Below are 25,198 nucleotides of genomic sequence, written 5' to 3' on the forward strand. Positions count from 1 at the left end.
TTGACCAAAGGGTTCTGAGGTGTCCCTCCCAATATCAGAAAATCCCAAGACCTGAAGGCCTCGGGATCTTCTCCAGAAGAGGCAACGGCACACTTTCACAAAGGAGTGTGGAGGGAGGAGGTGGGGACAGTGCCCAGGAGTTCCCAGGGGCGCCCTTCGGTCTGCAGGCTCTAGAGCTGCTGTCTCCTCCTGAGGCAGCCTCTGTGTTCCCTTAGAACAGCCCGAGCGTGCCCCTGCTCCCCCGGAGACGCCGCCCCAGCGGCCACGTTGCCGGGCCCGTCAGAGCCCACAGCCTGCCTCCTCCCTGCCCACCCCCACCACGCGCAGGCACACAAGCTGGCGGACTTGCTGGAGCCAGGGGGCAGGGCGGGCTGCATCTGGGGAGTGGCACCAGATGCCCTTTGGCCTCTGCTTCCTCTGTGGGGTGGCTCCACCGCACTAGCTCTGGAAAGAAAAGATGTGGTGACAGCAACGTCGTTTTCAATTCATTTCCCAGAATAATGGAAATAAAAGCAAAAATAATAAATGGGACCTACTTAACCTCAAAAGCTTTTGTACAGAAAAGGAAACAATAAACAAAACAAAAAGACAACGCACAGATTGGGAGAAAATACTTGCAAATGATGTGACTGATAAGGGACTGGTCTCTAAAATTTACAAACAGCTTATGATACTCAATAGCATCAAAACAAAACAATCCACTCAAAAAACGGGCAGAAGACCTGAACAGACATTTCTCTAAAGAGGACACATGTGTCCATAGGCACATGAAAAGATGTTCAACAACACTAGTTATTAGAGGAACACAAATCAAAACCATAATGAGATACCACCTCACACCAGTCAGAATGGCTAGCATGAAAAAATCCACAAACAATAACTGCTGAAGGTGATGTGGAGAGAAGGGAACCCTCTTGCAATGTTAGCCGGAATGTAGACTGGTACAGCCACTGTAGAGAACAGTATGAAGGTTCTGTAAAAAATTAAAAATAGAGCTACCATATGAACTTGAAATCCCACTCCTGGGCATATATCCAGAGAACTGGCCCTAAAAGATACATGAAGCCCAATGCTGACTGAAGCACTGTTTACAACAGCCAAGACATGGAAACAAGCTAAAAGTCCACCGGCAGAGGAATGGATAAAGAAGACGTGTTACATATACCATGGGGTATTATTCAGCTGTTAAAAAGAAGGACATAAGGCTATTTGCAGCAACATGGACAGACCTAGAGAATGCCATACTGAGTGAAGTGAGTCAGACAGAGAAGGATAAATATCATGTGTCATCTGTCATATGTGGAATCTAAAAAGAAATGATACAAATGAACTTATAAAACAGAGACTCTCAGACTTAGAAAACGAGCTTGTGGTTGTCACGGGGAAGGGACAGGACTTTGGGAATACACAGGCTATATTTATAAAGGATAACCAACAAGGACTGCTGCAGACCACATGGCGCTCTGCTCACTGTTAGCGTCAGCCTGGACGGGAGGGGAATCTGGGAGAATGGATACACGTGCATGTATGACTGAGCCCCTCACTGTTCACCTGAGACTATCACAACATTGTTAATTAGCCGCTTTTGGCGTTAAAATAAAGAAATGCATAAAACTCAAGTGTTCTAACAGGAAAAAGAAAAAGAAAACATGTGCTGAGAGGGAGGGAGGGAGGAAAGAGAAGGAAGACTAGGGAGGGGTCAGAGAAAGGGGCTTGCTCGCTCTCTCAAGAGAGGAGAGAACAGGGAGGGCAGACACAGAGACTCATAAAGAAAGACACGGACAAAGAGAGAATTAGACCGTGACTAGTCAGAGGTACAGAAAAGCACATGCTAGCAAACTAACAGAAAAAGAGAGAGTGAAAAAAAAATATGGAAAGAACCCCAGAGCTTCTGCCGCAAACCCAGGTTATTGGAGCCAAATCCTCGGGACCTGGTGCCAGTCATGAATGAGCCTCACCTGAATCCTCTGTCCAGGGAGATGCACTTGGCCTCATGCTGACAGAGGTTCATCCCCGGCACACAGTGGTCAATGACCTCGTCGCACAGCTCACCTGGTGGGGCGGGTAGAGAGCCCAGGCGTCAGGGAGGAGACAGGGGGATGCCCCGGCTAGAAGGTCAGGTTCATCCAGTCCCTGGTCAGGAGCCTGCCATTTATTCTCTAGGCATCTCCTTTCTTCTGCACCTCTGTCTCAATTTCCCTGGCAGTGACCACAAGAAGACCCCAGGACCTCTCTTGGGCACTGTTAGAGCTTTGCCATTTGGCTGTTTCACTTGATTATCCAGGGGCTGCAGTAGCCGAAATCACCCCTGACTTGGTGAAAGTCGCTCAGTTGTGTCTGACTCTTTGCAACCCCATGGACTATTCAGCCCATGGAATTCTCCAGGCCAGAATACTGGAGTGGGTAGCTGTTTCCTTCTCCAGGGGATCTTCCCAACTGGGGGGCTGAATCCAGGTCTCCCGCACTGCGGGCGGATTCTTTGCTGCCTGAGCCACCGGGAAGCCCACCCCTGACTGTGGGCTGTGCTTATCTGTCTTTCATTCTACACTCATTTATGGAGCCCCTCCTGTGTGGTAGCACTCTGCCAGGGGCCAGGGACACCGCAGTGATCCAGTCCCAACCTCCCCCGTGGTGTGTGTGTGTTGGGTTGGGGGAGCGGATCTACAAATAACCAGGCAATTATAACACACAGCTGTCAGCGAGATGATGGGAAAACCTGGTGGAAACTCAGGGGTTTCCTGGAGGGGCAGCCAGGGCTTAGCAGTGCAGTCCACCTGTTACAGATAAGTAAGCCCCGTGGGTTTTCTCAGAGAAGAAAATATGGAAAGAATTTGAAGTTCTGGTCTCTGGCTACATCCCCTTTGAAATTCACAGGGCCAGAAAAATGCCAAACAGGTCATAAATACCCAAAGATATAAGGCCTGCCGATAAGCCCTGGAAAACTCACACCACCAGAAAGCAGAATGTGGGAGGTCAGACAGGCCTGCAGGGGTCAGGTTCCTGGAAGACACACCACGGATAACTTCCTTGCATTCCACCCAGTCAGGCCACGTGGAGAGTGATGGAGAGAAACAAGCTTGCAGCCAGAGAGGCGTGGGGCAGGGTGAAGGAGGGTCCAAGGGTGGCTAGGTGGAAAAGCGTGGCAGACACAGCCCCAGAGTTGGCTCTCTGCTGTGGTGGGGGCAAGCGGACCCCACCCTGCCTTCACCGTGTCCCCAGCCTCTCGAGACCACAGAGGGTGCCTGTGTGCCTTCTCAGCCTCTTCTGCTTCTTCTCCATCTGTGACACTGAGAGAAGTGTATTCTCTGTGGGACACTTCCGACATTTTCTGGCACAGACAAAACCTCGATGTCCCATTCTCAGGAACAAAGTACAAAGAGTCAGAACTGCATCCTGGTCAATGGAAGAGCAGGTAGGAAACTGCCTTCATAAGTGTTTGCTCGGCAACCTCCCCGACCCCCTGTCCATTCTCCCACCATCAGTTCAGACCTGAATGAAGCATGAGTGCAAGGCAAGTACCTCTCAGTTGGCCTCAGACACCACTGGGGAGCCCAGGGCTCCCGAAGGAGGGGATGAACATGAACTAAATGAACAGAGAGCTGAAAGCCGGGGACCTGATCAAAGTGGGGAGGAGTGAGTGATTTGTGGGGGTGGGTGGGGGAGGGGTAGACAAACTAAGGGAGAGGGTCTTTGGGAAGCCCCTCAGGGCATATTATGGGTTGTTTTTTTTTTTTTTTTTGGATTCAAGTCTTTGTCCAGAGCGGGAAAGAAGATGGAGTTTTTGGAAGAAGCCTAGAAAGTGGTGGGCTTCCCAGGGGGTGCAGTGGTAAAGAACCTGCTGGCCAACGCGGGAGACGCAAGAGACGCCGGTTTGATCCCTGGGTGGGGCAGATCCCTGGAGGAGGAAATGGCCACCCACTCCAGTATTCTTGCCTGGAGAGTCCCACGGACAGAAGCTGGCAAGCTACAGTCTGTGGGGTCTGCAGAGTCAGACTTGGCCGACCACACAGTGGTCTCCTCTAATGCACGCCAAGCCCACCCAGGCCCGCACAGCAGCCTGCCACCGAGCGTCGGGGACACCCAGGCCCCGCACGGCAGCCTGCCCCTGGGCATCGGGGGCATCCAGGGCCCCCACGGCAGCCCACCCCTGGGCGTCGGGGGCACCCAGGGCCCCGCACGGTAGCCCGCCCCTGGGCGTCGGGGGCACCCAGGGCCCCGCACGCAGCCCACCCCGGGCGTCGGGGACTCACGCCAAGTCCACCCAGGCCCCGCACGGCAGCCCGCCCCTGGGCGTCGGGGACTCCCGCCAAGCCCACGCAGGCCCGCACGGCAGCCCGCCCCTGGGCGTCGGGGACTCACGCCAAGCCCACCCAGGCCCCGCACGGCAGCCCACCCCTGGGCGTCAGGGGCACCCAGGCCCCGCACGGCAGCCCGCCCCTGGGCGTCGGGGGCACCCAGGGCCCCGCACGCAGCCCACCCCGGGCGTCGGGGACTCACGCCAAGTCCACCCAGGCCCCGCACGGCAGCCCGCCCCTGGGCGTCGGGGACTCCCGCCAAGCCCACGCAGGCCCGCACGGCAGCCCGCCCCTGGGCGTCGGGGACTCACGCCAAGCCCACCCAGGCCCCGCACGGCAGCCCACCCCTGGGCGTCAGGGGCACCCAGGGCCCCGCACGCAGCCCGCCCCTGGGCGTCGGGGACTCACGCCACGCCCACGCAGGCCCGCACGGCAGCCCGCCCCTGGGCGTCGGGGGCACCCGGGCGTCGGGGGCTCACCCGTGTAGTTTGGCGGGCACACACACACGTAGTTGTTGACCCCGTCCACGCAGGTGGCGTTGTTCTCGCAGTCGTTGTCCTCGCAGTCGTCTGGGTTGATCTCACACCGCTGCCCCTCGAAGCCCAGAGGGCAGGAGCAGCTTTGGGGATGCGTGGGTGGGGTCAAGGGTCAGGGAGCGGCAGAGGGGAAGGCGGGGGTGGGAAATACAGTCAGTCAGGTTTCTCCTCTGGCTGGGAGTCCGAGGCCGTTCTTGGGGCACACAAGGCCTGGAGTTCTGAGCAGGAAGACCTTTAGGAGCCTTAGGGGCATTTCTGATAGCCTCCTGCCTCCAGTCTCTCCTGGCCCTGGGTGGCTGCCTTGCTGGGGGCAATCCTACGGCAATGCCTCCTTCAGGGCCCCCCCAGCTGGCAGTGGTAGAGCTTTAACTCTTGTCTTCTAAGCGACCCTTCAGCTATGATCTATGCCTAGTCTCTTTTGTAGACAGAGAGAGAAACAGCGTAACAAACTCTGTACTTTTTTTTGTGACTCAAGGGCAGCTTTTTAATCCGGAGCAGGAGCAGGACTTAGTGGCCAAGATCAGGCTTTGCAACCAGGTTTCCTGGGTTAAATTTCGTATCTGTTTCATCATCTGTTGACTGGTGGTACTACCTACCTCCAGGGTGGTTGTAGGCATTAAATGAGATTATACAAGGAAACACATAGAGGGGTACACAACACAGAAAGCATGTCAGCTAGATTTTGTTCTAGACAAAACCACACACCTCCTTAACCTTCCCTCAGGGACACTGCTCCTTCTCATACATCCCTGCTACTTCTGAGCCCCCTCCTGCTTCTGGAAGATGAGGGAGTCGGGTGGGAGGACACCTTTCCTGCCAACGCTTTCTGGTTAAAAACACCATAGACCAGCATGACACAATTCCTTAACGTGTCCCTGCAGTGTTAAACCTCTTGGATATAAACCTCATTCCCTCTCCTCTGCCTGGCCTTGGCCACAGCCCCAGGGTCAGGCTGCACTGCCCGATAATAAGTCAGAAAAAAAATCAGTCAGTATTGATGAAGGCTGGGCAGATGACAAGGGGCGAGGGGAGTTGAGAGGGTGCAGGTGGAAGATGAGAGTCTGATTAAATGAAATTAAATGAACGATGCAGGAATCTCACTCTTCCTGTGGGCCACCCCCCTCATCAGAGACCAGGGTCCTGTGTTCCAGCTCAGACCAAGAATCCCAGGCCTCTCTCCATTTGAAACTAAACTAATAGAAAGTGGATTTTTGTGGTCTTATTTTTGTTGTTGTTGTTTTTTCCCTGCACCATGTGGCTTGTGGGCTCTTAGTTCCCTGACCAGGGATCGAACCCAGGTCCATGGCAATGAAAGCCCAAGTCTTAGTCACTGGACCACCAGGGAATTCCCTTAGAATCCAAATTAACATCCTTTTTTCTATGACCTGAAAAGTGGGTCACATTTTCTACAAAAGGCAGGCAGAAGGATTCTTGGGTCTGAGCTCTTCAACTCTTCATGGAGCAAAATAAATGACTCTAACTCCTTTCTTTTTTCTTCCTCTTCTTCTTTCTCTTCGGGACCCCGGGCATTCATGAAGAAGGTAATTTCTTCAGAGCCACACGGGGGCGGGTTTCCAAAGATCTTAAACCATAGCGTTGTCTATTTTCCTGATATGAGTTATTTTCCTCTGACTCTCCCCGGAGAGCACTTAGGACTCTTAGGACTGCGTGAAAGTGGGGTAAGAAGGGGCTGGTCCAGGGAGCGGAGGTTGCTCATGGACTGGACCAAGGGTGGAAACGAGGTTAAAGTGTCTTTTGTCCTCACCGGAAACCTGGTGGGAGGTGGGGGGAGGAAGGAGGAGGGGATGTCAAAGATATCTCAAGAGCAATGTGTTAGCTGTGTGGACAGACAGCAAGTCACGCCTGTCCAGCCAACCCTGCCAGCCTTTGCCTGTTTTGTGAGCAGACAGTCAAAGCGTCAAGACTGGAGAAGCATCTGGATTAAGAGGTAGGTGATGCTTCCAGAATTCTGACTAGTCAGAGGCGTCATGGATTGAATTGTGTCCCCTCAAAAAGATATGTTGACATCTTAACCCCCCTCCCCCGAGCCTCGGAATGTGACCTCATTGGGAAACAGAGTCATTGCAGCTGTCATGAGCTAACTGAAGATGAATTGACATTGGAGTGGCGTGGGCGCCTAATCTCACATGACTGGTGTCCTTATAAGAAGCCGGTCATGTGGACACAGACCCAGGGAGAAGGCTGTGTATGCAGCTGAAGGCAGAGACTAGAGTGACACAGCTGCAGGTCAAGAAACACCAGAAACTGCCAGCAACCATCAGCAGCTAGAAGGCGAGAGAGGAGCCCCCTCCTGGTTTCAGGGGGGTGTGCCCCTACTGCCTGAGCCATGTGAGAAGCCATGCTTTGGTTCCAGGCCCTTGAGCCTGTGGTCCTCTGTTATGGCAACTCTAGGTCACTGAATAGAGGGACACGGGACCAAAGCCACCCGACAGGGGCCCTCCCTGTGCCAGCCTACCAGGTGCTGCCCTGGGTGGTGGGGTGAGGTGGGGGATCCCACACAAGCTATGCCATCCCAGGATGAGGGCCTCATTGCCTGAGCCCTGCATCCCATTTTCCAAATCCTGTAGGTCTGGGCTGTTTTCCTTGAAAATTAAGTCCTAAACAATCCAGTTCATTTGGATTTCCTCGGTGATGGAGAGTGCAGACAGACCTTCCGCATCCCTGCAAAGAGGGCAGTGACACCTGCAGGGGCGCCCCTGCCTCTTGCGGACGATGACGTGGGTCCCGGGGCTGCGGGTGGGGATGGGGCCAGGCTCCCCAGGCCTGGAGGAGTGCTTCCTGACTGAGGCCACGTGGCCACTGCTGCGCGAGCTCTGGGTGGCTTCTCCTCACGTCCACTCTCAGTGGGGGAGAGTTTGGCCCACTGCAGGCAGGAAGATGAGCTCTGCCTTGAATTTCACTTTTCCAGAGTTGAGTTTGATGGGGCTGACTTGGCAGATGGCTATGTGGGCGGCTGTCTTCCCCAGGGAGAACCTGGAGCCCAGAAGCTGAATTTCTTTCACAGACCGCATAGTAACCCAGCCAGGGGGCCTGTGGTTGTTCATTGTTTGTGCCCTGAGTGCTCCGACCTCCTCACACAGCATGGCACCCAGTGCCCCTTCCTTTGCTGCCTGGCCCCCTGGCTCTTTGGGGGTGCCCCATGGGCCCGCTCCCCTGATCTGCTCTTGCCAGGGTAGGGTCCAGGAAACGGCATCAGCAGGCAGCAAGGGATGGGTGGGAAGCAGGAAGGGGCCAGAAGTTTGGCAGAGGCCCAGAGGGCCAGCTCCAAAGACAGGGATGAGAAAAATATCTAAGTGGCTTTTACCTTTTTCTTCCTGAGCTCTTAATGCCAGGGAGGAAACAGGCAGGGTTGGAAGACTCAGGAATGAGTGTCAGGATATGTGACTCAGAGCAAATCAATCTCCGTGCCTCAGTTTCCCCATCTATTAAACGGGGATAGGAACTACCTGTACTGGATACGGTCCTTGGGAGGATTTAAATGAGATTTAGAGTTAAGTGCCCGGCACATATGAACATGTAATCAACACAGGAAAGAATAGTAGAATTTCCAGGCTGGCAGGTTTTTTGAGCTATTGATTATCCTATCCTGCTCCGACTTCAGCCAGCAACTGTAGCTTACCTTGGAGACCTCCTGGCTCTGGAGACAGACTCCCTGAATTCAGATGCCAGTCTGAACACTTTCTGTGTAACTGCAGACGAACAATTTATCCCTTTGATGCCCTAACTTCCTTATCTGTACAAGAGGGATAGCAGTAGCTGCCTTATAGGGAAGGCAAAGCCTTAAAGTCCTTCATATCGAGGGCTGGGTGGAGTGCGGCTGCAGGAGGCGTGGAGCCGGGTTTCCTCCGCCTGCCGCAGAGTCGCGGGGCAGACTGAGGAGGGAGGCCCAGGGCAAGCTGTTACCTGAACCCACCCTTGTGGGTCTCGCTCAGGTGGCAGGTGCCTCCGTGCAGACAGGGGTTCTGAATGCAGGTGTTCATGGGCACGGTGCAGTCTCTGCCCTGAGGAGAAAGAGAGAAGCACATGGTGAGGGAGGCTCTCCACGGCTGCCGTGAAGAGGAGGCCCTGTGGGCTCCCAGCTCCCTCTGGGATGAGGGCGGGGGAGGTTGCCTGGGGCTCTGGGACCAGCGAGCTGGCTGTGTGCCCTGGGGAAAGCCCAAGGGAGCCCCTGCCTTGGGTCGCTCCATGGTGCGTGGCGCGGGGAGGAGCTCAGGACCGCGGCCCCCAGCCTCACTATTGCCCAGACTTCAGCCCCTCCCCACTGTCCTAACCCACAGGCCGAGAGCAGGGGCTCTGGAGCCAGGAAGAGCTGGTTCACCTCCCAGCTTCACCTCTTCCTAGTTGGCTGACCTTTACTTTGTATTCGCTTTTTAACTTCTACACGCCTACCTCATAGAGCTGTTACCAGAGTTGACTAGATCTTTCAATAAGGAAGTCCTTAAAATATTACATAACACATCTAGCACATAGTAGGCACTCTATAAATGCCAGTAGGTGATATTACCACTAACCTCACTGAGGCATAACTGTAATCTACAACTTGGAGGGTAGACTATGGCTGAAGTGCAGACCTTGGCCCCCAAAAGTGACAAGCTTGTCTCTGATTGGTCCAGACGTGAGCATGGGTGTTGCTATTTGCTCTTAAGTTCTGCGGGTGGTCCTGATGGTAGGCTACCCCGAGACCCCCTGTGAGAGAAATTTGGGGCAGAGTGGGATTCCTCTGTACCAGGCACCCTGAAGGGGATGTGAGCTAAGAAGGTGCCCACTGTGTGCAGGTGGGGGGAGCATGCCAAGGAGGAGGACAGTGAGGGCAAGGCACCGCAGAGCCAGGCCTCCGTCCCAGGGAGTCGCCCCCGGCTTGGCCCTCTGCCACCAGCTTCTCCCGTGGCACTGACAGACCAGCACTGCACCCAGGTTTTTGCAGCCAGTTCCCTGGACGACCTGTGTGATCCTGGGGGGGAGGTCTGCTGTGTTTGCTTCTGGTCTGTGGGCTCAGTGTGGGCGCGGGGCCATCATGGGCGCCCTCCCACCGCCACACCACCTGCTCACCATCTGCCCGAGAAAACCCTCCTTCCCGCTCTGCCACTGCTGCCCGCGCCCACAACGAGAGGCACTGGGCTTCCTGGCTGGACCCTGCTGTGCTCTGCCTTCTCCCACTGCCTCAGCGCTGCAGCCTCAGGTCCTGCCTCTAGCAGCCGGAAGGCAGGGCTGCGTCTGTCCGCTGCTTTTCGAGCCTGGCACAGTTAAAGGGCCCGTCAGAGGTTTCTCGGAGGGGAGGAGATCTGGGGTGCAATCTGAGCTTATCCTAAACCAGAGCAACATGAGATCTCTTTTGGCAAGCCCGTGTGTCGATGGAAACTGCAGTGCTCGTCCTCACTCCCATATTCGGAGTATGGTTTCTGTTCCAGGACTCATGCTGAGTTTCACATTCACAATGGTGTATAATGTTCATAACACCCCTACCATATGGGTGTGGTTGTTATTACCCTCATTCTTACTGAGAGGGAAGATGGACTTGGAAAGTGAGGCAATATGTCCACCATCGCACAGCAGTATGTGGAACCAGCACAACTGAACCCAGACATCCAGTCCAAAGCCAATTTTGGGAACTGCTTGCTGGGCGCTTACTCTGCCTCTCTCAAAGCACAGGCTCCGCAGGTACACAGATCTGAGCGCACATGCTGGTCTGGCTGCTGCTGCTAAATTGAGGAAATTACCAGTTCTCTCTGAGACTTGTTTTCATTATCTGTAAAATGGCAGTAATAATACCTATTGTATGGATTTAACAAATGATTAGAAATCACACTCATCTAAGGCACCTGACCCTGGCAGGTAACGTAGCTCCATAAATAAGAGCTATTCAGATACAGATCATGATGATTATGGGGGTCTGAGATAGATTTTTGGGTCTCCCTGGTGAGTCAGATGGTAAAGAATCCACCTGCCATGCAGGAGACCTGAGTTCACTCCCTGGGCTGGGAAGATCCCCTGGAGAGGGGAATGGCACCCCACTCCAGCATTCTTGCCTGGAGAATCCCATGGACAGAGGAGCCTGGAGGGCTGCAGTCCCTGGGGTCGCAAAGGGTGGGACACCACCTAGCGCCTGAACAGCAACAGCAGCGAAATAGTCCAGGTATGTGTGGTGTGTGTGTCTGCGTCTGTGTGTCAGTGGATAAATGGGCCTGGAGTGCAGGACACGAGAACCCTGAGCAGGTCAAGGTGCGGCCTCCCTGCTCCCTGCCTGTGTCTTTGCTCTGGGGACTTGCAAGTACCCGGGGCTCCCCGGGGGATTCCTCCCCTGGGGTGCGGGCAGGGGTGGAGGTGGTGTCTCCTCTAGCCCCAGATGCCACAAGGCACCAGAATCCAGGAAGCAGAGCCTGCATTCGGTAATGTGGTGCCTGGGCCCAGAGGTGGGGCTTTCTGTCATTCACAGGCTCTTCAGAAACAATCACCATTGTTAGCACCTGGCCAGTTAGCGTAGTTCCACGCTCTTGAGCCTCATTTTGCTCAACCCACTAGATCTGTAATGCTCCTTGGTTGTCTCCTGTGACCCCCTCCCTACGGCGTGTGTGTGTGGCAGAGGGGGGACTGGGACTTGGCCAGGCCTTCTAGGTTCCTTTACAGGACCTTGGAAACAGCTAACCCCACTGGGATCCTGTTTCTGAGACAGGGCCAGCAGGGTGGCTCTAAGACCTTGCTGCTCCAAGTGTGGTCCTTGGACTACCAGCCTGGTGGCCCCGGGAAGCTTGTTAGACATGCACAACCTCAGACCCAGTCTCAGATCTAATGAACCAGAGCCTGCACTTTAACAAGGTCTGCAGGTAGTTCCTGCACACCTTAAAGTGTGAGAAGCACTGTTCTGAGACACTGGACATATGTGCGTGAAGCTAAATGGCTGCAAAAAATCAGCCAAAATTTCAATTTTATGTTCTCAAATCTTAGAATCATGGTAAGAGTTACGCTTTGTTAAGTGTCTACTGAATGCTGGTACTGAGGGAGGCCAAGACACGTGTGGCCCCTTTTAATCCTTACAACAGCTCTGCAATCAGTATGGTTATTCCCATTTACAGGTGGTAAAAGTGGGGCTACAGACAGTCAGTTACTAGTGGAGGGCTTAGTATAGTCTCTGCAGCAAGAGAGAGCTGGGTTCTGGGTTTAGTGAATGTGCCCCCGGGGTGTGTGAGCTTGGGTATGTTTTTCAATTTTTCTGAAACCTCGGTTTCCTCATCTATCAAAAGAGATCGTCCTTCTTTTGGAGGAGTATTAAGTGAGATAATGTACTTCAACTGCTTCTCAGGGACCTGGCATTATAACAGATGTACAGTAGCTGCTACTAAACATTCAGCAGTGGCTGCCACGCTATTTCTATAATACTGTGGCTTCTCAAGGTCACTCACCAGTCACTGGAAACATGGAGATCTCTGGGAACAGCTAGATAAATGCTTGAACTTTGAGCTGCGTTTTGCAGCTGTCTGGTAACTGTTGTCATCTTAGCAATTCACCCAGAATTACTGTGCCAATCACTCTACTGGCAGAAAGGACAGGCGTAACCAAAAAGAGTGTGATCAGTATGCGATTAAGGGACCCCTCTGGTTCAGCCTGCTGCATTTCACTGTTGAGGAGCCTGAAACGGGCGGGGAGGAGAACCAGAGCTGTCCAAGGTCATGTCAGGTAGAGGCAGGCTCCAGAGGGTCCCGGTGGGTTCTTTTTACCACCACCCTGTGTATCTCCCTGTCCTGGAGATTTAGGCAGGTTATAAATGGCCAGGGACCCTCATCTGCATCCCCTGCTGTCATGGTGCTTGCCAATGGACAGTGAATGCACTGGCAGAGGGCACGGATTCTGGAACCAGTTGATTTTGAGCTTTGAATCCTGGCTTGCTCACCTCCTGTGTCCTGTTTCCGCAACTGTAAAATGAGGGTCACTTTAGGACTGGCTTCCTAAGGCTTTAATGAGGACTATGCAAATCAAAAGACGCTTACTCCTTAGAAGGAAAAGTTATGACCAACCTAGATAGCATATTCAAAGGCAGAGACATTACTTTGCCAACAAAGGTCCGTCTAGTCAAGGCTATGGTTTTTCCTGTGGTCATGTATGGATGTGAGAGTTGGACTGTGAAGAAGGCTGAGCACCGAAGAATTGATGCTTTTGAACTGTGGTGTTGGAGAAGATTCTTGAGAGTCCCTTGGACTGCAAGGAGATCCAACTAGTCCATTCTGAAGGAGATCAGCCCTGGGCTTTCTTTGGAAGGAATGATGCTGAAGTTGAAACTCCAGTACTTTGGCCACCTCATGCGAAGAGCTGACTCATTGGAAAAGACTCTGATGCTGGGAGGGATTGGGGGCAGGAGGAGAAGGGAATGACAGAGGATGAGATGGCTGGATGGCATCACCAACTTTATGGACATGCGTTTGAGTGAACTCCAGGAGTTGGTGATGGACAGGGAAGCCTGGCGTGCTGCGATTCATGGGTTCTCAAAGAGTCAGACACAACTGAGCGACTGAACTGAGCTGAACTGAACTGATGCAGGATAATGCATGCAGCTTGTTTGGGATGCTGCCAGCAGTCAGTAAGCACTCAGTAAATGCCAGCTGCTAACAGTACTGTCATGGCTACCACCACCACCACCACCATCATGCTATCACCAGAATCATCACCACCACCAGCACCATGAGCAGTAGCAGCAGCAATGTACTCTATACCTGCCTGGGCCCTTCAACTTCCTAAACATCAAAATCTCTGTTCAAATTCTTCCAAAATCGACAAGATGTTCAGGATCTTATAAGCAAAACCCAAACACATAGCAGTATCCTGCAGGAACCCCAGGGGTGCACTCCCTGCTCTGACACTGAGGGCCAGGCAAGCTTCACATTGTCCTCAAGTGTGATGGGAAGAAGCCTGGGGCTTTGAACCTGGCTCCAGTGCTGTCAGACTCAGGCCAACTTTAAAGTGAGGGAAGTGAGACTCAAGAGTGTGACGTAGTTATCTTTAACATAGGGATGACACCACCCACCTCACAAGGTGATTATAAACAGCAGAGGAAGGAATAAATGCATGAGGTCCAGGTGCTTGGTGCATAGTCGATGCTTAAAAAGATGACTATGCATGTACAGAACGGGGGATGTATAAATATACATGTCACAGCTCTAGGAAAGCAGCAGACACTCCTTGGGAGTTCAGTGTCACAGACTGAGAATCCTCGGTGAAATCACCTGTTCCCGACAGCCACCACCCTGGCATTAGGGACCGGCATGTAGGGTGAAGGTAAAAGGCAGCCATATATCAGCTCTTGAGTACTTACTGAATGCTGGGTACTGTTCTAGGTACACTGCGTGTGTTACTGTACATCTGATTCTCACAGCAAGACTTTGGGACGGGTCCTATCCTAGTGTGCAGATGGGAAGCCTGGGGTTATCACCACACAACTAGGAAATGACGAAGCCGGGATCCACACCTGCTGAGCAGTGTAAATCCATAGCCTGCGTTTTCTCCACTGAACATAAGGGAATTTGAGGATCCAGGTCTCTGGAGCATGTCTGCTTAACTTCTCGTCTTCCCCTACAATATGTATACATATGTGGTGCAGTGGTAAAGAACCTGCCTGCCAACGAAGGAGACATAAGATACATGGGTTTGATCCCTGGGTTGGGAAGATCCCTTGGAGGAGGGCATGGTAACCCACCCCAGTCTTCTTGCCTGAAAAATTCAGTGGACAGAGGAGCCCGGCAGGCTACAGTCTATGGGGTCACAAAGAGCTGGACATGACTGAGTGACTAAGCACATGTATGCTGCTGCTACTGCGGCTAAGTCACTTCAGTCGTGTCCGACTCTGTGTGACCCCATAGATGGCAGCCCATCAGGCTCCTCCGTCCCTGGGATTCTCCAGGCAAGAACACTGGAGTGGGGTGCCATTGCCTTCTCCAAAGCACATGTATATAAGTATGTATATGTGTGTGTGGGGGGGCATGAGTCTGGGACCACCCTGAGTTTGAGGTCCTGGAGTTGGCTGCACAACTGGGCGACTGAGCACACGTATGTAAGTGTGTGTGTGTCTGGGACCACCTTATGTGCATATGTGTGTGTCTGGGATCACCTTGTATATGTGTGTATGTGTGTGTGTGTGTCTGGGGTTGGCTGCCTGGGCAGGGAGGGCCGTCTGCCCAGCTTCAAAGAAATCCTTTGGCTGTCTTATCTCAAGCCCATAGATGGCACTCTGACACTGTCTACCGGAGGCATGGATACAGCAGAGAAAGTCACCCCGGAGGCCTGCTGCCCAGAGCCAGTCTGCCTGTCAAGCTTGTCACCATACCCACAGACCCCCGTGGGGACAGAAGACCAGGGCTGCCAGCTCCCTCCCACTCAGCTCGGACCAGGTGTGGGCATCAGATGGGCTGGGCACGTCTACAGACTCTCGGCTAGCCTAGAGCCTTCCGATGGGGGCCCTGGGATGCTGGAATCTGGGAAGCTGGCAGTGTTGTGGGGAAGAGGACCCAGTTATGGCTTTGCTGGCCTCTGTGAGGCATGCTGAAGGGCTCAGTTATCCAGGAAACCCTCCAGGGGAAAGGGGGCGGGCTCAGGAATCACGTAGCCCTGGGTCCTAACCCAACTCAACTGCTTACAAGCTTGGGACATTGAGTCAAGCCCTTTCAACAAGTCTGAGGCTCAGTTTCCATGTCTGTAAAATAAGAATTCATAAATCCTTCCTCCCAGAGGAAAAGATTAATAAAGTGCCAAGCGGAGTGCGTAGGACCTCTTCCATTTTCTCCAGAGATTAATGTGCTCTAGATATGGCAGGGAGAGGAGGAAGGAGGCAAGGGTTATTCTGGAATTAGCCTGGGTCTCCAGGGAGGACAGGAGAGCTGGAATGTCCATCCCCGGCTTGGCTGAGCTGAGCCTGTCAACAGGGAAGGCTGGCTCGGCAGCCCGTAAGCCTGTTAATCCCCATCCCTGAACCTCCTCAAGCTGGAACCAGTGCTTTCAGGACTGGTTGTTCTGAGAGCAGAGAGGGGTCAGGGGTGGGGGAGACTCAGGAGTCCCCCTGTAAGGAAGTCAGGATGGTGGTGGGTTCAAGGGATGTCTCTCATTGGAGGCAAATTAGCTCTTGAGACTTAATCTGCCCACGTTCGAGCAAGAAAATACAAGTATTACATTTCCTCCTGCATCACGATCAAGACTACAGGGGCCCTCCGCTGCACAGCACAGGGGTCTCTGCTCACCGTTACGTACCAGCCTGGATGGGAGGGGGCTTTGGGGGAGAATGGATACACGCATATGTATGGGTGAGTCCCTTTGCTGCTCACCTGAAATTATCACATTGTTAATTGGCTATACCCCTACACAAAATAAAAAGTTTAAACTTTGGAGAAAAAAATCCAAAAAACTGAAGGAAAAAAAAGAAAAGACGACGTGGGGTCCTCTGTGATTGGCGTGGATGTGATACCACTGGGAAGGCCCCACCAGTTCCGGGGTTTGCTGACAACACGGCTTCGGGGTGCGCTGTAAAGTGGACTTATGCACTGCCCTTGGAGAAGGGGTGGTCAGCGGGGTGCAGCGCCCCCCAGCGGCCGGAAGGTGGGGGCGGCCTGCGTACCTTGTAGCCGTGGGGGCAGGCGCAGCGGTGCCCCTCCACCGGGTCCTGGCTGCATGTGCCGTTGTTCTTGCACGGGCTGGAGAGGCAGGGGTCACACTTGGCCACGATGCCGATGTCCACTGGCCCTGGCGGCAAACCACAGAGAGTTGGCGGGCGGGCCCCGTAGGCTCACTGCCACCCCTCCCTTCTCTGCCCTGGCTCCTTCCTCGGTCAGCCACAGGCTCTCCTCATCTGTCCAGATGGCGGCTGGCCCTCTCCAGCCAGCGCATCCAGTCCAGCTAGAGTCCCATTAATTCAGTCATCGTCCAGAGAGGAAAAAAGTCACAGCGGGACATCATTCAGAAGCACTTCTCAGTCAAATCAATTACTGTAATTAGCCTGATCCGATTTTGGTGCTAATCTGCAAACAATGCACCATAATTAGAAACCCCTTGTGTATCTTTTTATATTCGGGAAGCTCCAGGCCCAGGCTCCACTGGGACCTCCCATTCCTCCTTCCCCAAACACCTCTCCCCACGGAATAGTCTGTGCCAGGCTAAAGAGGGCACAGACCCTGGGCCAAAGGCACACATAGGAAGTCCTCCTTACGAGCCCTTGAGTCAGCAGGAAGAGGTAAGAAATGGCCCTGGAAGACACAGCAACGGTGCTGACGGTGGCCAACTGGGCTCAAGTATATTTTGCATCCATGACAGTTTCAACCATGCCCTGTTCTCCTTGGCCATCAGGGCTGGAAGCAGGGAGGCCATGTCCCTGCACAGAGCTTTCAACAGGGGCTGTGCTGCCACTGCTGCCAGCGTGGATAGTCACGCCGTGTTTCATGTCAGGACTTTCAGTTATCCTGGGGTGACAGTCACCAGTTTGGAGACTGGGTTGAGATTGACCCCAGGGTGAGTCTGACCATCTGTGGGTGGAGTGAACAGAATGGCCTGACAGAACCAGTGCCAGTTGGCTCAATCTTGGCTTCACTGAAGAACAGGGACATTGTCTGTTCTTGGGACAGTGTATTCCAGGGACATAATGAAGTTTTAGAGGTAAAGTTTATCTGTAAATAGAAATAAACATTGTGACCTTAGGATATAAGCAAAGGACTTTAACAAACAAATCTGTAGTACAAATGGAAAGTAAGTTTTTGAAAAAAAAAAAAAAGTTCCCCCTATAACCAAAGGCAAAATATAAAGGTATATAATATTTTACCTGTTGAATTAGCAATAATTACAAAATAAGATAAAATAATGCAAGGGTCTGATGAAAAATGTACTCCAACGATGCTCCTGGGAGTGAAAATTGATTACAACCCTTTCTGGAAATCAATTTGGCAATAAATGTGAAGACCTTTGTAATGATCGTATACTTTGGCTCAGTAATTTCTGTTCTCTGAATCTTATCTAAGGATGTAATTTTAAAGAGAGACAGACTTTTATGCAGCCATGGTAAGGGAAAAAATGGGAAATACTCTAAAAGTTCAAACTCAGAAACTGGCTGAAGTTCCTGTGGAGTTATGGCGGAGTGGCACGGCGTGGTGATCAAGACCAGCTCTGGGATCAGAAAGACCTGGGATTCTCTTAGCTGTGTAATCTTGAGAAGTCAACTAACCTCAGTAAGTCTCAGGTTTCTCATTTTGGGGAATTAAATGACTCTGTGGAAAGTGAGAATTAAATGAATAATACATGAAAAACTGCTTAACAGAATGCCTGCCACAGAATAAGAACCTAGCAGTAGTTTGTTATGATAACCATGCAGTCCATCAAAATCTCATGAGATCAAAGTATGCTATAGTAAAACGGGAAAATGCTTATGCTCTAAGAATGTTAGGTTAAAAATTAAGGTTAAAGATTTTCCCAGCTATGCAAAAATAGGTAGAGTAAGAAGTCAACGAGGAATACATAGAAACAGCAGCAAGGGACTCAGGGGAACGAAGGACAAATGGACACGTAGGTGCAGGTCTACATTGGTTTCAGCATCTGAGTCTTTGTGTGGCCCATGGAAGAAATGGGACAATGGTTTTAGAAGTCACACTTGTTGAGATGCCTAGCTCTGACGGGCTGTTGGAGACACAGCAAACCCTGCGGAGGCTGGGGGTGGGGGGAGGCGCACGCAGAGACGGGTGGAGGGGTGAGTCAGCACCTACCTTTGCACTGGAAGCGGTGGGTGGGCGTGGTGAGCAGGAGCCGGTCAGCCATGGGCTCAGGGCTACTGCAGCGGGCGATGCCAGGCTCCTTGTACCCAGCTTTCACCCACTCTGACAGCCAACGGAGGCTGCAGTCACAGTGGAGCGGGTTGGTTCCCAGTGCCCTAGGAGGCAGAGCAGCAAATCAGGGTCCCCTGCCCAGCCTGGCCCATAGACTCCAAAATCCCTTGAAAAAGTAGACTATTTAGACTTTGCCTAGATTGGGGGTGTCCAAGGAGGACCAGCAAAGACATTATTCCCACTGGGGTGAGGTCAATGACTCCAGACTCTGTCTCCAATCCCCGAAGATGTTCCAACCCCACAGAAGCTCCTCCCCTCTCTGAGGCGTGGTCTCACCTACCCTGGTGAGATCCCATCCTCAACTCATCCCCAATTCCAGCCCCTCTGGGAGGCTTCCTGGGCCTTCTGCCAATGACTACCTGACTCTCTTGCCCCACTAAAAAGTGCACTAGAGGATGTACTCAGAGAGAAGGTTTTGATACCCAGCAACCTAGGAATCAGCTTCAGACCACCAAAAGGGGCTCAGAGGATGCCAGCTTCGAATATGCTGCATTGGCTAGTGACTGTTTTGAATTGAAGGCACTTAAGAAACATGAGATGCTGTTTCTGCCTAAAAGCAGGTCATATTTCCTATGAGAAAGGTACCCTCCCTGCACTAGAAAGAAAAGAACATTCTTATCACCAGAGACTGGGAGTTGACACCAGAATGGATCTGTACAAATAAACCTACTAAAATATTTCCTAGTCACTGTCCATGACTTACCGCCTCTCACCCAGGCCCCTCTGTCTTGTCACGTGGGTGCATGGTAACTTAGCTGTGTCTGACTCTTTGCGACGCCTTGGACTATAGCCCATCAGGCTCCTCTGTCCATAGGAATTTCCAGGCAAGAATACTGGGTGGGTTCCCAGGCCCTCCTCCAGGGGATCTTCCCAACCCAGGGAGCGAATCCCCATCTCTTGCATCTCCTGCACTGGCAGGTGGATTCTTTACCACTGAGCCACCAGGGAAGCCCTTAGCCCCACACTGTATCATTCTTTCTGTAAAAACATATACAGGAATTCCCTGGTGATCCACTGGTTAGGGCTCTGCATTCTCACTGCTGTGGGCCCAGGGTCAATCCCCAGCTGGGCAACTATAAAACTAAAAATCCGACAAACTGCACAGCATGGACAAGAAAAAAATCAAAAACAGATAACGTCTATCAACTTTGGGGCTCAATGGTATCTTTGGATTTTCAATTTCCTTTTGAAGACTCCCATGTACACATAAAAATATTAAATGATTTGTATGCTTTTCTCCTGTTAATGTGTCTTATGTCAGGCTGGCCACAGAACCAAAGAGGGTATAATGAAATTTTTCCTCCCCTAAAGCACTCAGCTTTAAAATGCAGGGGAGGGATGCCTCCAAAGAAAGACACCTCCAGTGCAGATACCTCCAAAGTGCTGTCTGGGAAGAAAACACGAAAACTTCCACTGAGTTTTAATCATAGCCTTTTCTGGGCTTCCCTGATAGCTCAGTTGGTAAAGAATCCGCCTGCAATGCAGAGACCCTGGTTTGATTCCTGGGTTGGGAAGATCTGCTGGAGAAGGGACAGGCTACCCACTCCAGTATTCTTGGGCTTCCCTTGTGGCTCAACTGGTAAAGAATCCACCTGTAATGTGGGAGACCTGGATTTGAGCCCTGGGTTGGGAAGTTCCCGTGGAGAAGGGAAAGGCTACCCACTCCAGTATTTGGGCCTGGAGAATTCCACGGACTATATAGTCCATGGGGTTACAAAGAGTCAGACACGACTGAGTGACTTTCACTTTTAATTTTCTAGTTTTTGAATATTTTATAATATGCATGTATAATATATCAGTATTGTAGTATATATGCACAATATGAAAATAATTAAATATATAGACAGTCGATATACAAACTCAAACATGTGCACTGGGAGAGATATGCAATACCTAATATTCAGGGGCCTCAGTATCCCCTGTGTGAAATGGGAGGGGCTACCTGATACTGGGTTCGGAGAGCATCTGTGTTTTGGCATCAAGGCAAACCTGGATTGAACCAGGTCTTTGCCACCTACTAGCTGTGCAACCCCTGGAGCAAGTCTTCAGCTTTCTTAACTTCAGTTTCACCATGTCTCATAATGGGATAAAAATGCCTTATTTGCTATAAGAAATACATGAGATAATTCATTTAAAGTGTTGAGCACATAGTAAGAGTTTTATGTGCACTCTTATTAAACATTTATATTGTTTACATAATTGATGCTGATGCCCATGAAGGCATCTGAAGCTGGGAACACACAAGGTACTCAGCGTGGGTATGTTTCTGTAAATAAAACATGCTCCATACATACGGGAAGAATCACGCTGCGGTGGTAACAGTGACCCTATCACCCCTGGCATTACAGTCTTTTCTGTTTTGAGTGATGCATGAGGGGGAGAAACAGGGCTACTTACAGATGGGAAAGAGATGTCAGGTCATTGAAGGAGCCTTCGGGAACACTGGAGATGTCGTTGCCGTGGAGGGTGCTGAAGCAGAAGCACAGGTCAGAAGGTCAGCCTGCAGCAGGAGCTTTGAACTCACTACCCTCTCCTGGTGTCCCAGGCTGGCTAGTCACGCCTCTGAGCACACAGAGCCCTGCCACCGGCAGCGGGAGGGGGCATCTCCTTTAAGTCATGAGCATGCATGCTTCCGCACCCAGCTCAGAAGCAGGAATGCAGTGGGTAGAGGGTTTGGGAAAGACCAAGATGGATTAGACGTGGGATGGAATCAGAAATCAGTCCCTTTCAGCTGTGGAACACTGGGTGAGTTATTTTCCTTTTCGGGGCCTCCATTTTTACACCTGAAAAATGGAGAGAGAGAGAGCGATTTAAAGAAGACACTGGAGTTTCAGAGATAATGGGAAGAACTGTGGTTGAGATGGGACATTCTGGAGCTGAGCTGCTTGTATTCAAACTCTGATTCTGCCACCTACCAGCTGTATGACAGTGGGCACAGTTACTCACGCTCTCTGTGCCGTGGTTTCCTACTGTAAAATGGGAATGAAAGAAAGTAAGGAGATTTGGCATAGCAGGTAGCTGTGGGTGCATGAGTCCACGTGGAGCCTGGCATTTTCTAAGTACTAAATGGTTAACCATTATTAATATTCATAAAAGGTCTTGAACAATGTCTGGTACAGATCACGAAACTGGTTCCCTTCATATTTACCTAGAGAGATTTAAGGGGGATTGAGAAATGCTATCAACCCCAGCTCAGGAGACAGAAGGAAGGGCTGTATATTTAACTTATTTAACTTATATGCAGAGTACATCATGAGAAATGCTGGGCTTGATGAAGCACAAGCTGGAATCAAGATTGCCCGGAGAAATATCAATAACCTCAGATACGCAGATGACACCACCCTTATGGCAGAATGCAAAGAAGAACTAAGGAGCCTCTTGATGAAAGTGAAAGAGGAGAGTGAAAAATTTGGCTTAAAACTCAGCATTCAAAAAACAAAATCATGGCATCTGGTCCCATCATTTCATGGCAAATTGATGGGGAAACAGTGGAAACAGTGACAGACTTTATTTTGGGGGGCTCCAAAATCACTGCTGATGGTAACTGCAGCCATGAAATTAAAAGACGCTTGCTCCTTGGAAGAAAACTAGGATCAACCTAGACGGCATATTAAAAAGCAGAGACATTACTTTTTCAACAAAGGTCCATCTAGTCAAAGCTATGGTTTTTCCATTAGTCATGTATGGATGTGAGAGTTGGGCTTAAAGAAAGCTGAGCACTGAAGAACTGAACTGTGGTGTTGGATAAGACTCTTAAGAGTCCCTTGGACTGCAAGGAGATCAAACCAGTCAATCCCAAAGGAAATTAGTCCTGAATATACATTGGAAAGACTGCTGCTGAAGTTGAAACTCCAAATCTTTGGCTACCTGATGCATAGAACTGACTCATTGGAAAAGACCCTGATGCTGGGAAAGATTGACGGCAGGAGGAGAAGGGGACGACAGAGGATGTGATGGTTGGATGGCATCACCGACATGATGGACTTGAGTTTGAGCAAGCTCCAAGAGTTGGTGATGGACAGGGACGCCTGGCGTGCTGCATCCATGGGGTCACAAAGAGTCAGACAGCACTGAGCGACTGAACTGAACTGAGAACTGCTGTCAACCCCAGCTGAGGAGACAGAGGGAAGGGGGCACTCGGCCCCTGGACAGATTCCCTGGAGCTGGACATTCATCTTTATGGGAAAGGGTTTGGCATCAACCACACACATACGTGGGTCTCACTCTTACGTGCATCATCTGACAGTGTGTCTGAGGGACCAGGCAACCTGCTTGGCGTTAAACATACCTCTGTCCACTCTGTGGTGCAGTAACTGGGAGCTATTCTCACTTGCAGGGTGGGGACACACACTGAGCTTTTAATAAATTCGCGGAGAACAGGTCTGTGAAAAAGCTGAAGGAACATGGTTTTGCTGCTCAAGTAACAACACGCGTGAATCCCCAATTCATGGGCTGTCTCCCCATGGAGGGATGTGTCATCCACTGCAAAGAAAAAAATCCCCATGCTGATGACTCACTTAGGGTCTGGCCTGGGAAACGCAAGGTGGAGGATATTCACAGAAACTCCAAGGTTTCCTTAGTGACTGCTGGGCACCATCCCCTGGGCTGCGAAGGGAGCCCTAGTTTAATGAAGGGGTGATTAACATTGACTGTGGAAGTGTAAACAGGATAATAACTTAAGAACCTGCTCTTTTGTTTTCCTGTTAGCTGATGTTAGCCTGCCCTGGGTCTTCAGCTGGAATATAGATGTGAGCTTAATTACACTTAATAACAAGTAAAGCATCTTGAACTGACTGAGCACTGGGGCTAATACACATGCATGTTTCTGAACCCCATTCCCAGAAATTCTGATTCCGTGGATTCTGCATTTCTAACACGCTCCCAGGTGATGCTGCTGCCCTGGTCCTCCGGACCACACGTGGTTGTCCCGGGTTGCTCTCCTCATTACCATAAGCCCCTTCCCCTCCACCCCTGGTCTCCCTGAGTAGCGGTCCTCGATGCTTGGGCAGCCAGGAGAACAGGATGAAAGTGCCCAGTCCTCTAACCAGTGTTCGTGCTAGCTTCTCACCTTCCCGGATAAGAAGGGGCTGAAGCACTGCCTCACACATTTATCAGTATCATTTAGTCTCTAATCCATGTGGTCACTTATGAATCAGAGTGGCTCCCGACTGCTATTAACTTGGATGACTTCATGGCTGCTTGCTGTTTGCAAGCAAATGCACCCAACCCCGTTGTTAATCATTTCCGAATGTGGCTTGGGTCCCTGGAGAGGCACAAAGCTCTAATTTAAAAACACCAAATGACCCAAAGGCAGCTTTGGTCCTGTGACTCCTGCAAGTCACACTCCCATTTATTATGAGCTGAGCCGCTGAGATCTCTATAAACGGCCATGCAATGGGGCTGTAATTTACTGGGATGATGCTAAAGAAATCTGCCCATGCTGCAGGTTCTGGCTTCTGGTTTGGCCCCAAAGAAGGACTCTCGCATGTTCAGTCACCCTCTTAAAGGATGCCAGGGGAGAGGGACCAATGCACCCTCCTGGGGAGCACTTTTCTCTCTTCTTTTCCCTTATACCTCACGGAGGTGGGGAGGGCAGGGAGAGGGTGATGCGGCAAGCAGCTCTGAACTGCATGACTCATCTTCAAGTGCCTGGTACTCCCTTTTTCCACCTGACTCTCAGGTGGTGTTCAAGCAGCCTAGGGAACTCCAGGATGCACGTGAGAACATCATGAGAGCAGCAGGAGGGCGTAACCATGCCCTGTCAGTTCTCGGTTGCCTGAACCTGGATCTGAATAAGTAGGTGATGCTCACGGCTTGTACAATAGGTGACATGAACTGCCCTTGTCCTAAACGTGGGATGGGGTGGGTGAATTCTCTTTTGAGCAAACTAGGCAACTCCCAGGTGACCTGGGGGCTGTTTAGAGCCAGAAAACATGGGTTCAAATCCTCATTCTGATAATCAACGCCTGTGTAACTTAGACAACTGATGTATTCTTTCTGTGCCTCCGTTTTCTCATCTCTAAAATGGAGGAGTTCTTAATATCTACTTCCCTGGTGGCTCAGTGATAAAGAATCTGCCTGCAACACAGGAGACACAGGTTTGATCCCTGGGTTGGGAAGATCCCCTGGAGGAGGAAATGGCAACCCACTCCAGTATTCTTGCCTGGAGAACCTCATGGACAGAGGAGCCTGGAGGGCTACAGCCTACAGCGTTGCAAAAGAGCTGGACATGACTTAGCGACTAAACAATTTGTAGTAGATACTTTTTTGGGGTATGGGTTGATCGACATCAAGCACCTCTTTTCTGTTGACAGCTCCTCCCTCTTCCATGGGGACTCACCCCTCCCCACCTCTGAGTCCAAGCGGTTTGGCCTTGTGGGCAGAGCTATGGGCCAGGTCTGCCCAATCGGAGTCATGGTGATTGCTCTGAGGTTGAGCATGTGACCTAAGCAAGTCAATGAGAGACATTTCTGGGGTTTTCCTTGGAATTATGAGGACAGAGGCAGTT

The 25,198-nt window shown here is 51.4% G+C and overlaps 1 protein-coding gene across 2 annotated transcripts in view; it reads right to left on the bottom strand.

Moving 5' to 3' along the window:
* Window positions 1–25,198, bottom strand: part of SLIT3 (slit guidance ligand 3) — a 718,206-nt gene that overhangs the window by 34,260 nt on the left and 658,748 nt on the right. For both annotated transcript variants that reach the window (XM_027520392.1, XM_027520393.1), the window contains exons 24-29: window positions 21,088–21,159; window positions 18,571–18,734; window positions 16,443–16,567; window positions 8,756–8,853; window positions 4,775–4,914; window positions 1,959–2,052 (exon numbers count right to left, since the gene is read on the bottom strand). In XM_027520392.1, coding sequence (XP_027376193.1) covers window positions 1,959–2,052; window positions 4,775–4,914; window positions 8,756–8,853; window positions 16,443–16,567; window positions 18,571–18,734; window positions 21,088–21,159 — 693 coding nt within the window. The remainder of the gene's footprint in view (window positions 1–1,958; window positions 2,053–4,774; window positions 4,915–8,755; window positions 8,854–16,442; window positions 16,568–18,570; window positions 18,735–21,087; window positions 21,160–25,198) is intronic.

This window comes from Bos indicus x Bos taurus, chromosome 20 (assembly GCF_003369695.1).
Source record: "Bos indicus x Bos taurus breed Angus x Brahman F1 hybrid chromosome 20, Bos_hybrid_MaternalHap_v2.0, whole genome shotgun sequence".
In the NCBI taxonomy this organism is placed as follows: Eukaryota; Metazoa; Chordata; class Mammalia; order Artiodactyla; family Bovidae; genus Bos; species Bos indicus x Bos taurus.